The sequence below is a fragment of the Symphalangus syndactylus genome, chromosome 5, assembly GCF_028878055.3.
Source record: "Symphalangus syndactylus isolate Jambi chromosome 5, NHGRI_mSymSyn1-v2.1_pri, whole genome shotgun sequence".
Lineage (NCBI taxonomy): Eukaryota > Metazoa > Chordata > Mammalia > Primates > Hylobatidae > Symphalangus > Symphalangus syndactylus.
In genome coordinates this window covers 104,760,563-104,778,870 of record NC_072427.2, presented here as the reverse complement: position 1 = coordinate 104,778,870, position 18,308 = coordinate 104,760,563, and the positions used below count along the sequence as shown (strand labels likewise).

Here is an 18,308-nt window from a genome sequence, read left to right as displayed (position 1 = left end):
ATGGGGGCCTGTCGGGGGTAGGGGGGCTAGGGGAGAGATAGCATTGAAAGAAATACCTAATGTCGGTGACGGGTTGATGGGTGTCGCAAACCACCATGGCACGTATATATCTGTGTAACAAAACTGCACGTTCCACACATGTACCCTAGAACTTTAAGCATAATAATAAAAAAGACTTTTTTTTCCTCTTCTAGATGCTTACACTATCTCTCTTCTTGCCCCGACAACTAAGATTCTTAGGAGTGGCTGCATTCCCTGTAGTCTGTAGCTCGCCTCCTAGTCACTCCCCATCCTGCTGCAATCTGGTTTTCTCTCACTAAGCCACTAAGGGCTCATTTTACTGTAAAGACACATGCACACGTATGTTTATTGCGGCACTATTCACAATAGCAAAGAGTTGGAACCAACCCAAATGTCCAACAACGATAGACTGGATTAAGAAAATGTGGCATATATACACCATGGAATACTATGCAGCCATAAAAAATGATGAGTTCATGTCCTTTGTAGGGACATGGATGAAACTGGAAAACATCATTCTCAGTAAACTATCGCAAGGACAAAAAACCAAACACCACATGTTCTCACTCATAGGTGGGAATTGAACAATGAGAACTCATGGACACAGGCAGGGGAACATCACACTCCAGGGACTGTTGTGGGGTGGGGGGAGGGGGAGGGACAGCATTAGGAGATATACCTAATGCTAAATGACAAGTTAATGGGTGCAGCAAACCAACACGGCACATGGATACATATGTAACAAACCTGCACATTGTGCACATGTACCCTAAAACCTAAAGTATAATAATAAAAAAAATAAATAAAATAAAAAAAAAAGAAAGCTTGCTCTTATTATCCAAAAAAGAGCATCCTGGAAAGATAGAAAATTTTTAGAAATAAGCATTCTACTCTAGCCAGGCACTATAGAAAATAACTGTATGCTCCCAAACAAAGGCCAAGTTGGGCACCTTTGCTAACTCTAATGAGGCACCCCAAGCCTCCTACCAGAGTGATATCAAAGAAAGCCCAGATGGAAGCAGAGATTTTTATGATGCCAGGCAATGAGAAGACCTCACCTTCATCCCTGAGGTGTTGGCAGGGAGGCTGGACTTCCAGCCTCACTCCTCCAGTCCCCACTAGCTTATCAACAGAGGAAGTCTAGAGGAAACTTAGAACAAGCTCCATGGTAAAAAGGACATCCTTGTCTCATAGTGACAGTGGAGCCACTCCTGCCTCTCCATGCCAGGGTGATGTCACAGAGAGCCAGGGAAAAGCCTGAAGTCTCCTGCCCATTCAGCAGTAATAAGAATTGCCTATCTTCAGGAGTCAACAGAGGCTGACTTGGGAACTGCGACTTCAATACTTGTAGCCCCACCTGGAAATAAGGAGACAGTGCCCCTTTCACCCACCAAAGCATTACCAGAAGAAGACTGTTATACCAGATAAATAAGATCCAGAGTCTCATAATACCTTAAATGTCCAGGTTTCTATCAAAAATCACTTATCATACTAGGAACTGGGAAAATCTCCACATAAATGAGAAAAGATAATCAGCAAACACCAACACCAAAATGACACAAAGGCCAGAAATATCTAACAATAATTTTAAAACAGCAATTATAAAAAAGCTTCAATAAACACTTATGAATGTGTTTGAGACAAACGAAAAACAGAAAGTCTCAGTGAAGAGACAGAAGATATAAAGAAGACCCAAATGGAAATTTCAGAATTGAAAAATACTATACCTTAAAAAAAATTAATGGATAGTCTCGACAGCAGAATGGAGAGGAAAAAAGAATGGGTGAAGTTGTAGAATAGAACTTTTCCAATTTGAACAACAAAGAGCAAATTGACTGGGAAAAGAACTGAACAGAGCCTCAGGGACCTATGGGACAATCACAAAATATCTAATATCTGTGTCACTGATTAGTCCCAGAAAGGAGGGAGAAAGAGATTGGGTCTAGGAAAAGTATTCAGAGAAAGAATCTGAAGATCTCAGCAATACTAGCTCCCTGCATTTTCCACCCCACACATCCTCAGAAGCTAGAGCCTGGCTTGCTGAATTTTAGAAAACCTCTATTAGCCTCGTGATGCAGCAGTCCAACAGCAGTCAGTGCCACACCTTAAGCCCAACTCAAGAAAACAGATTTTGGCCGGGCACGATGGCTCATGCCTGTAATCCCAGCACTTTGGGAGGCTGAGGCGGGTGGATCACTTGAGGTCAGGAGTTCGAGATCAGCCTGGCCAACATGGTGAAACCCCGTCTCTACTCAAAATACAAAAATTAGCCAGGTGTGGTGACACATGCCTGTAGTTCCAGCTACTCAGGAGGCTGAGGCAGGAGAATCACTTGAACCCAGGAGGCAGAGGTTGCAGTGAGCCAAGATTGTGCCACTTGCAGTCCCGCCTGGGCGACGAGTGAGACTCTGTCTCAAAAAAAAGATTTTGATAAAAAGTGTGTATGAGTTTAAAACTGCTTTTCTGACCCTAAAAATTTCCTAGTTCACTTTCTTTTATTCTGGTCCCTGACCATGATGCAAACCTGAGAAATCCACCAGAGACATAAAGTGGAGTTGTCAGTAGGACTGCACCCCAAATCAGGCAGTCTAGGCTGTGTTTGACTGTGGAGGAGAGGGAGGCAGGTGGGGCCACTCTGACCCGCAGATTTTATATCCCGAGAAGGGGTAGAGAACTCTGCCACCATCCTGCTTCCTCTAACAAAGCCCCTGACAGAGCAGTCATGAGTAATGCTTCAACCTCGAGACCACCTAAGAATTTTGTCTTTAAACAGTTAAAGAAGAGCTGTGATTTTCAAAGTTTCTGCCAATTCTTGGATTGTTAAATGTGCATTGCCAACCGGCAGTTTGTTTGAGAGAACATTTTATTGGGACTTTTTGTTACAAAAGACAATGTCTAGGGCAGAGTCTGGAATGAGAAGGTTGACACAAAGGAAGCTAAATAGCTAAATTGTTCCATTTAACAAATGATCAGTAAGTTCCACATGCAGTAATAATGTGTGTTGTAAAAAGGTTTTGTCTGAAATGGGTGGGAGGTGAATTTAAGGACTTGAAGGAAAGGGAAAAAAGACTGTGGCATGAGAGAGCAGACCCACAAAAATAGTAGCAGGCCAGGAGCCAAAAAAAAAAAAAAAGCATAAAAAATATGAGTCCCCTAGAGCAGAAATGGCTGATGAACTTAGGAAAGGTGATTCACTTATTCTATTTGAGGTCGTTTCCTTATTTGTGCTGTATGACCAAGCCTTCAGGTAAAGTAAGTTCTCTGTAGCAGCCCTGAGTTGATGATACAGAGGTTTTGAAGGAAAGGTACTCCTTTCTGGCTTGGAATGAATTGGTACAGGCAGGAGACAGGTACCAGGAGGATAACAGCTCCAGAGCTAAAGACAGTGATATAGGAAATGGATACTAGGAAGTTTGTCAAATGGGAGAATATATAAGCCAAGAGCATCTTGTACCCACTTCTTTTCACTCATTGACTCAGGGAAATAAGAGAAAGGGTATTAGCCAACTGCATCACTTATTGAATTTGTGGAGGAAGGGCTCATTTATTGAATTTGTATTTGAAAGGACAGCATAACCTCAGAAGGCCAAATGACTTGGAGCTACTTGGCTCACAAATTTCTTCTTCCTGAATATTTTTGAAATCTTGCAACTTATAGTACTTGCCATTGAGCATCCCAAAGATTTCCAAGTAGATGTGGGGAATATTGTCCCTTAGGGTATGGCATGAGTTTGTGCATGTGTTCTGCTCAGGGTTCCCTGTCAACAAATGAGACAAATACAAAAATTACATAAATCTTGCCTAGTAAATAGAGGGAAGATATTCTAAGACAATGACAAAAAAAAAAAAAAGTCAGTCAAGTTGTCCTTGGCTGGACCTAACCATCAATGAGAAAATGCATGCACAGGCTGGGAGGAAAATCATATTGCATGTTATGTGGAAACAAAACAGAAAAGTACTGGCCTTATTAGAGTACCACTTAAGAACCCTGCTGCTTAGGCTGGTGTCTTGGTTAGAGTCTTCCCAATAGCAGAGCCTAAGACAAGGACTTAGACTTGGAGGCAGGTGGTTTATTTGGAAGGAGATATCAGGAAGCTGAAATAAATGAGCAGAAGAGTGAGAAGAAGGAAAGGAAACATAAGGCTCTTATAAATGTGGGTTTGTTTCTGCCAGGCCCTCTGAGAAGCAAACCAAACGCCCTGCAGTCATCCCCTTCCACCTCTCCCACTTCTCGACAAAGACAAGAGGCTGAAAAATTTCTCCAACAGCTTCCCATTGTCCTTGGTTAATGATTGCCCCAGGACAAAAATCCCTGCCTCATCCAGTGTCCTATTTCCTGAGCCAAATTCCAGGAAAACAGGAGATAGCTGCCAGCAAGAGATGAGTCTCCGAACTCTGAGGGATTGTCCACTGACACAGTGGCTGAAATCAGAGAGGGGCCGAGAGGAAGAGATGCAAAGTACCAAAAGCATCTGCCACGGCTCAGCATTGAAAGTGGTCACACAAGTTCACATGGTGTCCTTGTTTTCAGTTCCTATGAACTTGTAAGTGGCAGCCACAGAGTAGAATTCAGACTTCCTGTCTCCAGAGAAGTGAAGATTTTCTTTATCATGCCTCCTGCCAAGAATTCAACCTTCAGCAAATCAACTCATCCACTTTTCAATTGCATCATTACGGCTAGGGTTGAAAGATAATATCTGTCACCACTCTCAAGAAGTGTGTAATTCACTGATAGAAACAGACATATAAAGAGATCGATTTTAATAGCATAGTGAGGACAATGAGAGAGGTACAAACACAGGCACAAGGCACTAGAAAAAGGCAGAGATGGCTCCCTGAGCCCAGCCTAGAAAGTGGAACACGAATGCCTGAAGGGGGCGTTACAGGTGCATAGAAGAACATGAAAAAGACCATAGTAAAAAGCAAATCACCATGCTGTGTGCTTCTGTTTTTCTCGTTTGTTTCTTCCAACTGTTTTTGAATTGACAAATAAAAATTTTATATATTTATGGTGTACAACATGGTTTAATTTTATGTGTACACTGTGGAATGGCTAAATCAAACAAATTAACATATGCATTACCTCACACTCAGTAATTTTCAAGTATACAGTATATTGTTATTAATTATAGTCATCATGATATACAATAGATCTCTTGAACTTATTCTTCCTGTCTAACTGAAATGTTCCTCCAACTTTTGGAACTGATGATAGCTTTTTCTTCATAGCTTTAGGTGTAATAACTTTCATGTTTCATCCCATGAAGACAGACTATTTCTGTCTTTCTTATTTCTCTACTCCCACTACAAACTTAAGAGACTCTCCATATTTGGTAAATGATTTAAAGAATGAAGGAAGGAGTGATTTTTATAATCTCTTTAAATTCTATAACCTACAAGAATATTAGAAGCATTTCTTATTAGAAAAGACAGATTCATCAATTAGTGGCAAACATGAAACCCAGGAGGTTTCATACTGTATCTCTAAGACACTTAATATTTATCTTCCCTGAAACCATAAGGAATTGATGTTCCAGAAAAAAAATCATTTTACATGTGTTTTTGTCATCTAAAAAGTATGTTTTGAGTAGTTTATTTAGAATTATTTGGATATTTATGAATATTAAGGCTTTATTCATCACAAACAATATGGAAATAACGGGAAATATGAGAGTTCCTTTGCTTCTCTCTAAGTTATTAGCCTCTTCTTGAATATGTGCCCATGGTGCCTGGTGCCTGCAAGTGCTTTTTGTGAAGGTGGGTGGTTTTGATGCCCTGCTCATGACATTAGTTGAACCTGACCTTGGCAAGTACTGTTGACAGCAACAGTAGCTTGTCTACATTCCCAATTCAACAACAGCCATGTGCTTTAAGGTTAGGTTTTTTATTTTTACTTTTAATTTTGTATACTTTGGTAGCATTCAATTTATATGTCTGAATTATTTTTTAATTTACATACAAACTAGTATATCAGTTACTTATCCAAAGGAATAATTCTTGGTCTATTTTTAAAGCATTTTTGTTGAATTGGTGATAGATTGGTTCAGACACATCTATAGTTAAGAGGCCTTGGTTTAGTTCTGAATTACAGCAGGAAGTTGCAAAATACTATATAAGTTCAGGAAAGTAGTCTATTTTCATGGAGCAAATTTCAGCTAGCCGATTTTTCTAGAACAGTCAACTCGAAGACTTCATCCTTTCTACAAAAACTAATTGATTATCTACTATGGGTCAAACATTGTGCTACATGTTTATTCCAAATATCAATAGGTTCAAAATTAAATTTGCTATTTATATTACATTGGAAAACATTTTGAAGCTTCAAAATGTATGCTAGGTCTATAAATATACTAGAATGAAGGACAGTAATCAGTCAGCATGAAACCATTCTTTTTGTATTCTATAGCTAACTGAACAAGAAAGGAAGAAAAGTGATGTCTGATTTTGCTAATATATTACATATCTATGAGCATCAGAAAAGAGGTCTAATAGTTATATTTATATATAGTTATATTCAATTTATAAATCAAAGATTTATCCTGGGAAATTGATTTCTATTTGAACACAAATGTATTAATAAAAATTCTGACATAAGTAGAATAGTTTCAAATTTACCAGTATCTTGACATGGCCCCTTTAACCACTCTATTTTTGATTATTTAAATTAAAATGATAAAGAAAAAGGGAAAAGAGATAGAATATTGGGAAAATACCATTGGAATAAAGACGTTTGAATAGATTTAATTTAAATGACTTTAAACCATTTTAAAGAATTATTCTGGTCTGATTCATTAATCTAATATTATTACAAATGATTACATTAATTTTACTAAATCCTTTTTATCAACAATGTGATCAACTTGGTAGATAGATGAAGAAAAACACAAAAATCAAATCTAACTAAGTTCAAAGTTGTGATCAGAACCTAGTCATGTCAGTTATTTATAATCATAGAGCTTTGAGCTTAGGAAATAAAAATATAGTTATGACCTTTAAAAATTGTTATGGAAAATATCCTGTCTCACCAATTTCTCTCTTCTTAGTATTCCCTATAGCCATTTTTTTCTACTTTGCATTATTTTAAGCTTTTATGTTTTAAGTATAGATGAGCCTTTTTTATTTACCAAAAACTCTCCTTTCTGCCTCAAACACCTTTTTGTCTGTGTCTCTTTCTCTCGTTCACTTTTACATACACACATGCCACACATGCAGTCTTCTTATTTTCGGTCCCATAATCAATGAACTGTGAAACATTTGTTCTTTGTCACTTCCCTTTTTCACTTTTTAGAAAAGGAATATTATATCTGTTTCTACATAAGAAAGTCAGTGGAAATTTGAAGTAAACTTCTAGATGACTATCCATAGGATACATTTTTTTAATATCAAGAAAACCAAAGCACATGTCAATTTTATACCCTTAATTACTCAAATTTTGCCTTCACTATACTTACTCCAAATGATACTTGTGAAGAAAAAGCAGCATTTGGAGCCTTTCTTCTCAATGATATTGAACATACCTTTTATCGTGGAGCTGCTGGAGAGAAACAGTAGAATTCTCCTGTTGTTGAATCAAAATCAAATTCCATTTTCCAGAGACTGTTTCGTATTTGTTCCTAAAATAATGACAGCTCCTCACATCCAAATAACACACAGAAAAAAATATACATGCAATTGCCAGGAAGAACTAAAAATTTTTTCAAAACCTTTCTGGGTTCTCTAATTTCTATTTAGAAAGTCACTGAAGTGACAAGACTTCAAATAAGGAAATTCCCCACTGATTGTAAGTTTTGTAACTTATACTGGATCGGAGAAGCCTGAAGAAGCTGGGATCCCTGGGGACACACCCTAAGAGGTTATCTCTTCTGCAGTAGTGACTTTCCTCTCTACATAGAGAATGTTCTTTAGGACTGACAAGCCCTGATGAAAATAACCTGGATTTTAGATATCATACAAAAGTGCCATGCAAATCCTCTTCCCTTCTATTCTTTCTATTCCTAGCTTCATGGAATCAACCTATTTCCAATCATTTTTCACTACAATCTTATAACTTTAACTATAAAAGGAGACACCATCCCATTGTTTATTTTGTGTTTACTTAGAAACTTCTATGATTTCTAATTATTTACAAAGAAAAGGAATCACTCTTTTAAAATATGCAGAGTGTAAACATAAAGAACAATGAGCGAGGGAAAGGAGACAGAATATCAAGAAACGCACAGCTGGAATAAAAATATCTTGAAAAGAATGAACCTATCTATAATTATGCCCACTTCTTCTGTAGTTATTTAAAGATTACCCCATGAATTGAAAGAGGAAGCTTAGGTGATTCATTACAGTAAGAAAAAGAATAATAAAACAGAGTTATGCTAACTTCCTTTTGGGTCTCCCACCTTCTACATCTCAACTACTACCTAAATGTATATCACAGCATCATTAGCCTAGTCTTGTAATTCACAATGGCCATCTTCCCCCACTCTGGGAAGACTTGATCTATTTAAAATGGGCTTCAGCCTTTCCAAGTTCTACCTCTTTTTACTGAATTCCTTGGTGTTTCCAGTATAGAGACAACAGAGGAAATATGATGGGTTCAAAAGCCAGATACATATTTTCCCAACTGTAACTTCCATGAATCCCACAATCCCCAAAGTATAAAACCCACATTCACATCTTATGATTCTTGCAAGTGACTCCCATCTGGGAATAAGGTATGGGTAAAGATGAATGAGAAGAACTTAGCAAGAGTCAGGGCTGCACCTTCACATGCTTTAGAGGCAATGCCAATCATTGGTATCTGGTCACATATTTGGTATTTAATACACTTATTTTTGTTTTTTGGTTTTGGGCTTTTTATGATTAATTCATTTTATTTTATTTTTTTAATTTGTCAATTTTTTATTTAAATAGGTTTTTGGGGAACATGGGGTGTTTGGTTACATGAATAAGTTCTTTAATGGTGATTTCCAAGATTTTGGTGCACCCATCACCCAAGCAGGGGTACACTGTACCCAACATGTAGTCATTTATCCCTTGTCATCCCCTACCTTCTCCCCTAAGTCCCCAAAGTCCAATGTATCATTCTTATGCCTTTGCATCCTCATAGTTTAGATCCCACATATGAGTGAAAACAATGGTATTTGGTTTTCCATTCCTGAGTTACTTTACTTAGAATAATAGTCTCCAGTTCCATCCAGGCTGCTTCAAATGCCATTATTTCATTCCTTTTCATTGCTGAGTAGTATTCCATGGTATATCATTCAGGCTGGTTCCAAATTTTTACAATTGCAAATTGTAATACACATATTTTTGATAGAATAAAGAAGTGAAGAAATGAAAGTACAGTAGCAACACATCAAATAAAACAGATACCTGGAGGCAGAAATATGGCATCTTGGAGACACATTTTTTTTTGGATAGACTAAGATAAAACATTGATGCTGCTGACTTGTCTCAGCTGTAAGTCAGCCACTTCTGGCCCTCATCTCTCTCTTGGCAAAATTTCTGCTAAACTTCGTTAGTTTTCAACTATTCTTTTGTTAATGACTTCAAATTTTTCTCATTATTAAATAATTTAGTATAGTGTCTGATCAAAATCCTTCTTTGAATTGTGATAGAGAAATCAAAGCAAAAAAATAAAAGTCATTTGCAAAATCACTGTGGTGACTCAGCTGTCGAAAATAATTCAAATTGGACTTTCGATATACCAACATATAGCCCCAAATAGTATCAAAATTATTATTTGACCACCGGAAGAGGCCAACTAAGTATCCCTATCCATAATAGAATTTAAGTCATTTCTTAACCAGAAAATACACAAAACAAGTCTATGTACTGAGATTGAGCTGTATACTAAGTAGGAATAAGGGAAATTTAGTCCTTTTGTTCAGATCTATGAAAAAATTGCTTCCTTTTTGTGTGGATCTGTTCCAAAAAAGTGTTTTATTTGACTTTACCAAATCTACCATTTGTTTGAGATTTAGTCTGGATCTTTTCAAATGAAAAACATGAAAGTTTAAGAAAGCTTTGCTCAATACCACACAAAGCAAAATATGTCTTCAACATAGAATTTACTACTCAAGCATTTTTTTCTAGTTAACTACACAAATCAGATTTACTGGATTTTAATGAAAGTAATTATATTGAGAATTAACAACATTCTTCAAATTGTGGCTCATAAAATGTTTGCTAAATATCCCATTTAATACTTCAATTGAAAATTTCCTATTCATTTCTTAACCAGTTATGGAGAAACACATTACATTATATTAAGTTCAAGTGCCAAGTAATTAACAAAATAAATAAATAAACATTTGTTTAGTATGTCTGTTTTATACGACCCTCAATATTTAATCACTTAAATCTCACTTCTAATTATGTCTATTAATATTATTAAACAAACTTTAGCCTGACAATAAATACAAATTCCCAAGTAAGTATTAGACCACTCTAGGGTATAATAGTATTTCTAATCTGATGTTTACCTATGTTTTGTTTTTCATCTACAACACTGACTTTTTTTTTAAGTGGACACAGTAGTTAATTGTGAAGTATTTGAATTTCACACAAGAAATATAAATGTGGGTGCTGACCTCAAAGCACATAGAAGCTAGGGATGACAGGGTTTTCACATAGTTTAAGGCAGATTCTAATCTGAATGGTACAGCCAAAAAATAACTTTTTTAAGGGTAGAAGTCTTTGTTGACTGAAAAATAGTTAAGCTCAAAAAAAGGGTGAAAGTCGAGCTTATCTACTGAAGACAATGAGACAACGACAGGAATTCTAGGGGTCCCATATTTGCAGATACGGAGGTTGGGTACAAGTTAAAAGGTCACAACACAGATGTAGATGTGATGCTTTTCATCATCAAGAGCATGGCAAAAACTCTAAGTAGATAAAACTCTGTGAAGGGATTGGTGTAAAAAGGAGAAGAGAAAGCTAAGGACCAATCCTTGAGAAACTCCAATGACTGTGATGTGGGAGGGAAAAGCGGGACCCGTGAAGAAAAGATTGAGGATGTTGTGGTGACACATAATAGAAGAGTAAGAAGTTTTTCAAAGGCGAGGTTCTCAAGAAAATCACATGCAGCTGAATGACCCAAGAGGTGGAAGATTTTAAAAGGCCATTTATTTTCACTAGCAATATGTCACCAATGAGCCATTTCAGGAGTCTATGTTCCAGTAGGCTAAGATTCAATTTCAAAGTTTACAAATAAAACGAAATGAAAGAAATGACAGTAAGCGTAGACTACTCATTATAAGAGTTGATCATGAAAAGAAATAAATTTTAAGTTTATTAAATAAGCATCAATATCCAAAGAAAAACGTTGATTTGTTTAAGGCAAGTGATCCCTGGGCATGACTGGTAACAAGAAAGAATTTAAAAAGGAAAGACTGAGGACCCTAAGAAGAGTGGAGTGTGGCAAGGTGTGGGAGCAATGTCTGAAAAGCCACAATCAAGGATGTGTCCCAAAGCAGAGAAGAAAGGTTGACTTTAAAAATTTGAATAAAAATAATACTGGTTAACATTTATTGGGCAGTGATTATTTGCAAAGAACTGTTTAAATGCTGAATGTACATTATCTCCTTAAATACTTATGAAAACCTTACAAGGTAGATATCATCATTCCCACTTCCCCTACAAAGAAATTGAAACTCAAATAAATTCCCCATGATGTCCTAGAAAGTGTGAGGTGGTGTCCAAACACAGACCTATCTGACTCAAGCTCATGCACTGAAAATTTCTGTTTCTGATTCATTGCTCAGTGTCATAAGGTGTAAGAACACAATTCTAACTTTGTTTGAGTGGTAGAAGTTATGTTCTTAAAGCTAATATACTAACATATAATTTGAACACTCACAGCTTCTAATACTGAAAATACACATTCTTCATCCAATGTTTGCTGTATAGTGTACGCTCAGAGGGGGCTCTGAAAGTGGAAAGGGATAAATTCTTACTCCTAGGGCAATTCCTTCTAATGAGGAGAAATCCCTTGATTTCCTTTGGTGGGGTACACAAACAGAGAAAGACATTAAATAAGATTTATTTTTATAATTGTATTTCAAAGAGAAAAAAAATCTCTTCTACTATGCCACCTCTTTTGTGAATATTGGAGTGGTGTATAAACCTTGAACTTACACCTCTCTTCTGAGCCAACTCTAACCACACTAAGTCCTATCACCATGAGGAGCTTGAGGAACAAACATTATTAAACTGAAGAGAAATGTTATCTCAATCATCATTCTGTTGCTAAATCCAAAAGATTCTTTTCAGACTTTTTCACTTCTCTGTAGAATAGGAAGCTGCTCCTCATCCCTTCTAGTCGTTCTCACCTCCCTTTGTTTTATTGACTATAGTCATTTAATAAACCTACATGCTTTTCACATACTTTTCACAACCTCCTCTTCCTCCACCCACCCTCTAAATGTTGGAGCTTCTTTGCTCACCTTCTCCTTTCTCTTTCTTCACACTGTCCCTAAAAGGTCTCTTCCTCTCTACTGACTTGAACTACCACCTCTATGCTGATGAGTTCCAGAAGCATATCTTTAGCTTGGACCTCTCTGCAGAGCTCCAGATACATATGTACAATCCTAAACCTCCCTCTCTGGGTGTCCTGTAGAGGTACCCCATCATTTTCACAATAAACTGTTCCTCCTGTATAGCCATTCACTTGATCACTCAGTCAAGACTTAGTTATCATCTTTGAGGGTGTTTTCTTCTTTATTCATCTCCTCTTCACATTCAATTCAACCAGTAAATTCAGTAAATTCTGTTCTAAGTATTCCTCAAATCTTCTCTTCCTCTTCATCCTAATGATCACTGTCTTATTTCAGGAGTCATCTTTTCTTGCATGGACCAGTTTTTAACAGAAAACTCTGGTGTCCCTGCCTCCAGTCATGGTCACTTCCAAATCTGATCTGCACATGGCCTCCAAAGTGATATTTCTAAAATTCAGATTTAATCATATTACTCTTATTCACAAAATCATCAACATCTTCCCATTGATTTATAGAAAAATCCAACCTGTTAAGGGTGCTATAAATGATGCCATACAAGGCTCCTACCCTTTACTCTCATCCTCAATCACTCCCGTATTCTCATTCTGGGTCCCAACTTGACAAAAATGATGTGTTGTTTCCAGAATGTGCACACTCCCTGCCCAATGCCTGAAGTATGGCTGCCCTCCATCACTGTGGGTTGCCTGTTACTCCCCCACCACAATTACCTTCTCCAGAATGCCTTGTCTCATCCTGTCAACCCAGCTTAGGTGCCTTCTCTATAGCCTCTTAGAGTCTATACTTTCTTTCATTGTAACCTGCTCGGTTGATTACTAACAGGTTTACCAGTATCATTAGAATCTCAGTCACTTAAAGGTAAATAATGGTATCTGGAAGCAGTAGAGTATATTAATTAAGAGAAGCAGATTTGGAACAAAATAAACTTGGATTTGACTCCTGAAACATCCACTTACTTAATAATTGTTTATGTGCAGAGGGGGCCAGGCAGGTTCATGTCTCTGAACTCTAGCCTCTGTATCTATAAAATATACCCGATCATTCCTTCTTTTGAGTGTTTTTTCTTTTAGGATTAAAATGAAATAGTACATAGTAAGGCCTTGACATAGTACTTGAAGCATGTTAAAGTGATATTGTCTTATCCCATTTTGCCCAACATGTAGCCACCTAGCTACTACATCATAGGTATTTAGAAAGTACATACATTTGTTACCAGTGCCCCTTAATAGCAGTGCCTGATGAAGTCATAATGCAATGGAGAGCAAATAGAACAAGTGGAGTCTCCTGAGTCCTAATGCACTTTACTGATTCTAGAAAGAATAAATGAGAGGCTATGCAAAACCTCAAGCTCAGCTAAGGAATATATTTTGTTGAAGATTTGTGCTTCCATTTTTATGGTGATTGGAAAGGGACTGAGCTAGAAAGGAACTGAGCTAGAAAGGAGCTCAGTTCCTCTCCAATCATCATAAAAATTTACATTCCATAGTATGCAACATCTTGTCAGGAAAAAGAAACATAATCCTTCAAATGCAATCTTTGCTCACAATTATGAGATACTGTCTTTATGGGTCTAAATCAGAAATACTGTCTTCTCACAGACTCTTGATGTGATCTGTGCTCATCCTTAATCCTTGGTAAAGTTCCAGAATGGCTCTGGATCCTACTGACATCTGTTACTAAGGATAATGCATGAAGGAGATGAAGATATTTGTTCTCAATAAACAGAGAAAACATTACTAAAGAAAATGTAGATCAATTCCATATATCCTTATCCATAGATAAGGAAATGCAAGATATTAGAGACCTATGAAAAATTGCTGTTCAGACATAAAGATGAATCTTTTTATTTCAGATCTTTACCACTTAAGTTTAGCCTAGTATTTTTTAAGGTCAATGAAACAGTTGGTGAAAAAGAATAAATGCATTTGTGATCTCCAGTGTGTTCTCTCCATTCTAGCAGAAAAAAAAAATCCAAAAACATGTGTTCATACAGCTACAAGTACAAGGCTTTTCATAGGAAATAAGATTTGAGGTCTAGACTAATTCATTTTATAGCTTCACAACTGAATTTTGTAATGTAGCCACAGGACCATACACAGCAGAAGCTTAGATTAATCCTTTCCAAAAATAAAAGGAAAAAATCCATGTGAATCACTTCTAAATGCCTCTGAATTGCAAATGAATGATGTTTGGGTGTGCATTTATACTACTTGTCTAAGGTAAGACCTATTTAACAAGATATAGTTTATACCTCATTAAAGCAACATCTACTTCTCTTGCTTGGTTACTGGTCTTTCACAGCCAGTCCAATTGGCCAATATAAAATACATTTCCATTCTGAAACCTAAGTTCCACAAGAGAAAGAACATTTTTCTTTTTAAGTAGATGTATTTCATTATCTTTAGAGTTTATATTACATACATGACATTACCCCCATTTAATTTTTGTGCTGGTCAGGGATTATTCAGTGATGAAAAAAGTTTTCCCAAATGAGGGCAAATAAAAACATTTTTTTTGGAAGACTATAAAGGACAACTTCATAGACATTCACAAGTGAAAAATAAAATACACCCAGACCTCTTATAAATATATTGGGAACTGGAAAATCAGAAACTGAGATCATCTCTCTTAATTCGCATGATTTCTCATCTCCTTCTCACTAGTACAATTTACCTCCTGATTTCTGGTACAATCCATTGAACCCATTGTTTTCACTCAATGTGAGTAAATGTCATACAAAAGTTTGCAGGAAGACACTGCTTCAGGCCATTTTCTCTAAAAGAGAGTTGTAAGTACAGAGGTCATTGAAGTTTCATGAACTTCTTTATCCTTTTTGATCAAGTAGCAGATTACCTCTAACTAGTCCACAGCTTCCACATGGAAGATGGACAAACATATAGAAATGGGGAAGAAAGAAGAACCAACACACTTGTCAGCAAATTCAACCAAAGTCAGCCTCTTTTCAATGGGCTCACGGGAAATGAAGCGTTTCCTGGGACACGGAGGAGGGAGAGAAAAATCTCCCATTATTGGGGATTGAACCATAAGAAAATGTTGTTTTGTGGCCCCAAATGGCCAAACACCAACATAGTATGTGATCCAACTAAATCACAATGGTATAATCAAACAAGTTATTCTGATTATTACCAATAGAGACACTAAAATTTTGGCTGTGTATCAAACCATCTTGCTTTTCACATCTTCTCAATGTATGTATTTTGTAGCACATCTGGAACAATCCTTTTATTTATTAATGAAGATTGTCTCAATTGCCAAAGTCTGTATTTTTCTTCCACTTAATAAAAAATATCCAGAGTTCCCGGTTATGGGCTCATTAGAGATTATTTTCTCTTAATCATATTTCATTTAAAAAAAACTAGTCAGTTCATTGTTCTAAAAAAAAAATGCATGTTCAGAAAAAATACAATCACTGAAAGCCCAAATTTCCAGTACAATTTAATAACAAAAAAAGGAGGGAGTGGAGTAGGATAGTCACATGGTTCCTGTTATCCGCCCCCAAGCTTAAGAAACAGGGAGGTCTAAAATGTAGAGTGGAAGAGTAAAAACAGCATGACCTGCTTTCAGTTCCAAGTTCTTCCTTCTACAGATTGTGCAGTCTTAGGCATGTTGATGAATCAAATCAACCTCTCTGGCTGCACATGGAAATTGAGGAATGAAAATACTTCTGAGGTAGGGTTGATGTGAGCATTTGTTGAGACAATGCCTTGATTTGTTGAGCTTCTGTTATGTGCCAGCACTTTACTACAACAGAGATGCAATAGTGAAGGAAAAGAGAAACACAAGCCCTTTAAGACTTCTTGGCATTTCTGATCTGGCAGGTGGACACAGACAATAATCAAAGGATTATATGAATAAATCCCAATTATGGTAAATTCTCTGAAAGAGAATACTGTCCTGAGAATGAGGGGTGGGAGGGAGAGGGGCAAGTAAAGAGAAAAGATTGTATGGCCAGAAAGCATATGATTGGACCAAGGAGAAGACAAAAGACCTGTATAGCTAAATGAGGAGAAGCCAGATGTGAAATAGGGTGTAGAAATTAGGGTCCAGAAATTAAAACTTTATCTTAGATTTTCTGGGACAATAATTTTTGAACTTTACTCAATAAAATGACAAACAATTCAATATTTTTAAAGAGTAATGAGATGATGAGGCTTGAAATTCAAAATGCTAGCTTTGCTACAGTGCAGATAATAAATTAGAAAAAGGTCAAAAGGCTGCAGGAAGCTAATCTATTGATCCAGGTGAGGGACAGGGCAGCCTTGAATCATGTACTGGAAAAATGATGTTTTACTTTCTAGATTCCTCCTCTCTGAGCAGGGCGTCTCTGAAAGAAAGGCAGCATCCCCAGTCAGTGGCTTACTGATAAAACCTCCAACTCCTTGGGACAGAGCACCTGGGGGAAGGGGCAGCTATGGGGGCAGCCTCAGCAGACTTAAATGTTTCTGCCTGCCAGCTCCAAAGAGAGCAGCGATCTCCCAGCACAGCGCTCAAGCTCTGCAGAGCTCCTCAAGTGGGTCCCTGACCCTCGTGCCTCCTGACTGGGAGACACCTCCCAGCAGGGGTCAACAGACATGTCATACAGCAGAGCTCTGGCTGGCATCCGGTGGGTGCCCCTCGGGGAGGAAGCTTCCAGAGGAAGGAACAGGCAGCAATCTAGGCTGTTCTGCAGCCTCCACAGGAGATACCCAGGCAAACAGGGTCTGGAATGGACCTCCAGCAAACTCCAGCAGACCTGCAGTAGAGGGGCCTGACTGTTAGAAGGAAAACTAACAAATAGAAAGGAACAGCATCAACATCAACAAAAAAGATGTCCAAACGAAACTCCATCCGAAGGTCACCAACATCAAAGAACAAAGGTAGATGAATCCGTGAAGATGAGGAAAAACCAGGCCAAAAAGGCTGAAAATTCCAAAAACCAGAACACCTCCTTTCCTCCAAAGGATCACAACTCTTCGCCAGCAAGAGAACAAAACTGGACGGAGAATGAGCTTGATGAATTGACAGAAGTAGGCTTCAGATGGTAGGTAATAACAAACTCTACTGAGCTAAAGGAGCATGTTCTAACCCAATGCAAGGAAGCTAAGAACCTTGAAAAATGGTTACAGGAATTGCTAACTAGAATAACCAGTTTAGAGAAGAATATAAATGACCTGATGGAGCTGCAAAACACAGCACGAGAACTTCGTGAAGCATACGCAAGTATCAACACCTGAATCAATCAAGCAGAAGAAAGGATATCAAAGATTGAAGATCAACTTAATGAAATAAAGCATGAAGACAAGATTAGAGAAAAAAGAATGAAAAGGAAAGAACAAAGCCTCCAAGAAATATGGGACTATGTGAAAAGACCAAACCTGTGTTTGATTGGTGTACCTGAAAGTGACAGGGAGAATGGAACCAAGTTGGAAAACACTCTTCAGGATATGATCCAGGAGAACTTCCCCAACCTAGCAAGAGAGGCAGACATTCAAATTCAGGAAATACAGAGAACACCACAAAGATAAGTCTTGAAAGAGCAACCCCAAGACACATAATCGTCAGATTCACCAAGGTTGAAATGAAGGAAAAAAGTTAAGGGCAGCCAGAGAGAAAGGTCGGGTTATACACAAAAAGAAGCCCATCAGACTAACAGGGAATCTCTTGGCAGAAACCCTACAAGCCAGAAGAGAGTGGGGACCAATAGTCAACATTCTTAAAGAAAAGAATTTTCAACCCAGAATAGCATATCCAGCCAAACTAAGCTTCATAAGTGAAGGA

At 37.5% G+C, this 18,308-nt stretch overlaps 1 protein-coding gene across 13 annotated transcripts in view; it reads right to left on the bottom strand.

The window, feature by feature from the left end:
* Positions 1–18,308, bottom strand: part of LOC129482867 (uncharacterized) — a 153,289-nt gene that overhangs the window by 83,981 nt on the left and 51,000 nt on the right. Inside the window, exons 1-2 of one of the 13 annotated variants that reach the window (XR_008657840.2) lie at positions 4,485–4,632; positions 1,080–4,116 (exon numbers count right to left, since the gene is read on the bottom strand). The exons of 11 other annotated variants lie outside the window; for them this stretch is intronic. Coding sequence is in view for 1 of the 2 variants with exons in the window: in XM_063639373.1 (XP_063495443.1) it covers positions 7,542–7,634 (93 nt within the window). In the remaining variant the exon portion in view is untranslated. Of the gene's footprint in view, positions 1–1,079; positions 4,117–4,484; positions 4,633–7,538; positions 7,635–18,308 lie in introns of those variants that run through there. One more of the 13 variants, XM_063639373.1, reaches the window with a different exon arrangement.